Below are 4,164 nucleotides of genomic sequence, written 5' to 3' on the forward strand. Positions count from 1 at the left end.
ACACACACACACACACACACACACACACACACACACACACACACACACACACGCACACACGCACACACGCACACACACATACACATGCACGAACACACACGTGCACACCTACCCCACTGCGTCAATTTTAGCGCCAATTTCTCGTAGACCTTTCCGAGAGCCATGATGAGAATGAGATTGACGCATGCGCTGCTCAGACTGGCGATGGTCGGTGCTTGTGAGCGGGTTAGCTTGTTTTGGAATAGCGGCACGGTGATAATGCAGCGATACATGATCACAGCGACGATGAAGATAAACACCAGACACATCTACACGATAAATAACAAACGAAGCAATATATATATATATATATCATATAATAATAGCCTATATAACAATACATAGATGGCAGCATACGTGCGGTCAATATATATATATATATATATATATATAATATCATAATATATATATATAAACTCAGCGCTCAGATTTTTACAGAAAACGACGCGGAAAAATCACAAATAATTGACATTTATTTACGCTACGGAAACATTATGCGACCCGCGCTTTTTTACGGGCAAAACGGGCGCACGCGCAGACGAGAGCGCGTGCTGTGCGTGGTTACCATGACGATGATGGCGCCCACGCCGACGAGGATGCGAGGCAGGCGTGTCCTGGAGGGGAAGTGAGGTTCCTTCACTCCCGTGATCGGGTTCTTCTCCATGAACGGTGCGCGCGCGGCAAACTCCGGTCTCGGCCTTTCCTGCGGGCAGACGAGAGAAGAGGAGGGTCGTGTAGCTGCAGCTGTACACACGCACGCACGCACGCACGCACGCACGCACGCACGCACGCACGCACGCACGCACGCTCGCACGCACACACACACACACACACACACACGCACGCACGCACGCACGCACGCATAAAAATTATCGTTTTTGTCAACTCACAATATTAACAAAAACCAACAATTCCGTGCTAAAATATTCAACATTATCTTGCTAAAATCATCCAAACAAATTCCATTCTCTAACGATGCCGTCAAAGACGAACAGATGGGAATCTTTGCAGCGAGTCACGTGACTCAGTGACGTCACCGCACAAACCAGCGTTCTCCGACATGCGATGGGAACTAATGGCAACATCGGATAGTCGAGCAAATCATCGCACTGAAGATGCGGCTTTGAAGTGTAATTTCACTCTTCATCGATCGATCAGCGTACAGCGGCAAATCATCGATGTCTAACTAGAGACTACGCTCTCCCGCTCCTCTTCCTCTCTCTCTCTCTCACCTCTTCCTCCTCAAAGTCCATGCAGTCCCAGTGATGGGCCAAGCTGGAGCTCTTACGCTTCCAGTATTCGAGGAACGTGACGGCTGCAAGGATATAGCGAGAGTAGACGTTAGGTGTAGACAGATCGTACGTGACGTCATCGCGTGACGTCATCGTCATCGTCCTAACGAACGAAATCTTTTCGCATTAGAACTCATTCGTGCTCTCATTAGATCTTTACGTCTGTTCGCCCGTCTCTCCGTCCGTCCGTGTATCCACAAGTCTGTCTGTATGTCCTTCCGTTCGTCCGTCTGCCTGCCCGTCCATTCCTCCGCCCGTCTGTCCGTCGTCCGTTTGTATGTCCGTCCGTCCATCCGTTCGTCCGACCGTCTGTCTGTCCGTCTCTTTAGCTGTATGTTTAGATGTGATTAACTTCAAGACTTTCATAGGTGAGCATTTCATTTAACGTGATACATCTTATAAAGACCCGACCCCGCTAGGAACCGTACAGACAGTGTGTGTTCGAGTTTTGAAGTACACTTACCAGCATCGTGCACCTGCTATATATCTGATCCGTTATTAATTCATTACCCGCCTGATAAGCAATGTCAATAGACGTCTTACTGTTTAACCATACATTTATTAATTAAACACACAGAGATAATGTATTTATTCATTAAGCGTAATAGGAGCTCGTATAGTAAACGTTGGTAATGGATTAATAACTGAAGCCTGAACGTGATATGAAATCAGCGCTGAACAAATATAGGAATTATACGTGTTAAAGTTACACGAGCTATCGCGCAGTCATCATGAAAGCATGTGTCGCCATCGCTGTGTGAACGCGTGTGGGTGTCTGTGAGACAGTCAGCATAACGGGCACATAATATATGATGCTCGTTATTTCAATCGCTTGCGTTCCTTCATTAATTCTTTTTTTCGTTCGTTTGTTCGTTCGTTCGTTCATTTGTTTGTTTTCTCGCCCGTAAGTCCGTTCATCCGTCCGTCCGTCCATCCACGTATCATATTAGGCAGGTATATGTATATAAATATGTATATATATATATATATGTATATGTATATGTATATGTATATGTATATATATGTATGTATACTCACCCCAAAAGGACATGAAGACCGCGTAGAAGACGGTTCCTGCATTGTCGAACAGGTAGCTAATCCTGCTGTACATGCATATGTCCGACAGACTCCAGTACTGGCAGCCGATCGCCTCTGCACACAGCGGACACATCTTAAAATGGCTGCCGCTATCGCAAGTTTCGTTCCTGACAAGAGAACATTCCTGTTACCAGACGCCCATGACGTGCGAAACGTTCGATATGTATAGAATTTATGCGGAAATCACGTATGTGCGCGTTTTGAACCACCGAGAAAAGAGGCGTGTGTGTGTTTGTATGTTACACACACACAGACGTTGTTTTGTAACATGTCAACCGATTGCCACGAGGTGAGGTAGAGGGCTTGCCGTCATTCTTTCTACGCCTTTGGGAGAGTCACTTGGTATTAATCCCTCATAAGGCTCTCTTCTGCGAGAAATTGCTTGTCCAATTACCTCGGCAAAAATGAAAACACGCCAGAGGGCAAACGAATTTTAACCAAAAAACAATATCACGGCAAAAACGAACGTAAGAAAATTGTCGTCGACAAATATTTTCGCAATGCCGACCCGAGAAAAAAAGCGTGCACCCGCTCAAAGACGCAAGCACGCCCCGTCCTTCCCACGTCCTCTACCACTATTAGCATCGGTTGAATCCCCGCAGATCCCAATACAAGATGACATGAATCAGTGGATTGATTGATAGAGGAAGTTGAGCCAGTATTTAAGCGCGCTTCCTTGCCGGAAATTGCCGAAATGAATACGCAGCGAATCGGCGATTTCCGTAAACAATCGGCTACAGACGACTGAAGATTGACAAGAAGCCGTTTACCGAGTTCTGTAATGTAGCGGCAGACCCATCACCAGGCGATTCAATCTATTATTATTATTACCCGCGCTCTCCTTCTCCCTAACCTACGTAATTATGCAATCTATCTACTACAGACACAATCACCTACGCATTTTACAATCTCTTTAGCTAGCGGCCGGTTTAAATTGGACCACTCTGAAACACGCGTAGCAGGCTAAAAGGGTTAACGTTCTTGAATAATTGCGTTGACAAGATGGCGATATTATTCTACGTACGATGAGAGTAGACGGACAAACCCGAAGTGTGGTTCGCATACGCGAATATATTGCAGGAATCTTAGAGAGGCAATTATATTAAGCAGAATCTACCATACATTTATAATGTAATTATAACATTTATAATATAATTTGCAGAAATCTTCCCGCAGCAGAATTGACATTAGAACGTTTAGTTATTGATGGCCGAAGAGGGCAGCTGCATCGCTGCATCCCCGCATCCCTGCATCCCCGCATCCCTGCATCCCCGCATCCTCGCATCCCTGCATCTCCGCATCCCCGCATCTTTGCATCTCTACATCCCAGCATCCCCGCATCCCTGCATCCCTGCATTCCCGCATCTCCGCATCCCCGCATCCATGCATCTCTACATCCCTGCATCCCTGCATCCCTGCATCCCCGCATCCCCGCATCCTTACATCCTTACATCCCTGCATCCCAGCATCCCAGCATCCCTGCATCCCAGCATCCCTGCATCCTTACATCCTTACATCCCTGCATCCCAGCATCCCAGCATCCCTGCATCCCAGCATCCCAGCATCCCTGCATCCCAGCATCCCTGCATCCCCGCATCCCCGCATCCCCGCATCCCTGCATCCCCGCATCCCTGCATCCCTGCATCCCTGCATCCCTGCATCCCCGCATCCCCGCATCCCCGCATCCCCGCATCCCTGCATCTCTACATCCCTGCATCTCTACATCCCTGCATCT

General features: G+C 47.4%; 1 protein-coding gene across 1 annotated transcript in view; it reads right to left on the reverse strand.

Annotated features, from left to right (window-relative positions):
- The window catches only part of LOC106815511 (anoctamin-7-like), a 10,299-nt gene extending 7,852 nt beyond the window's left edge, over nucleotides 1–2,447 (reverse strand). The window contains exons 1-4 of the mRNA XM_014819974.1: nucleotides 2,370–2,447; nucleotides 1,272–1,354; nucleotides 605–742; nucleotides 113–308 (exon numbers count right to left, since the gene is read on the reverse strand). Of these exons, the coding sequence (XP_014675460.1) occupies nucleotides 113–308; nucleotides 605–742; nucleotides 1,272–1,354; nucleotides 2,370–2,442 (490 nt within the window). The 5' untranslated portion in view covers nucleotides 2,443–2,447. The remainder of the gene's footprint in view (nucleotides 1–112; nucleotides 309–604; nucleotides 743–1,271; nucleotides 1,355–2,369) is intronic.
- Between the last annotated feature and the right edge of the window lie 1,717 nt (nucleotides 2,448–4,164).

This window comes from Priapulus caudatus, unplaced genomic scaffold, assembly GCF_000485595.1.
Source record: "Priapulus caudatus unplaced genomic scaffold, Priapulus_caudatus-5.0.1 Scaffold1135, whole genome shotgun sequence".
NCBI lineage: Eukaryota > Metazoa > Priapulida > Priapulimorpha > Priapulimorphida > Priapulidae > Priapulus > Priapulus caudatus.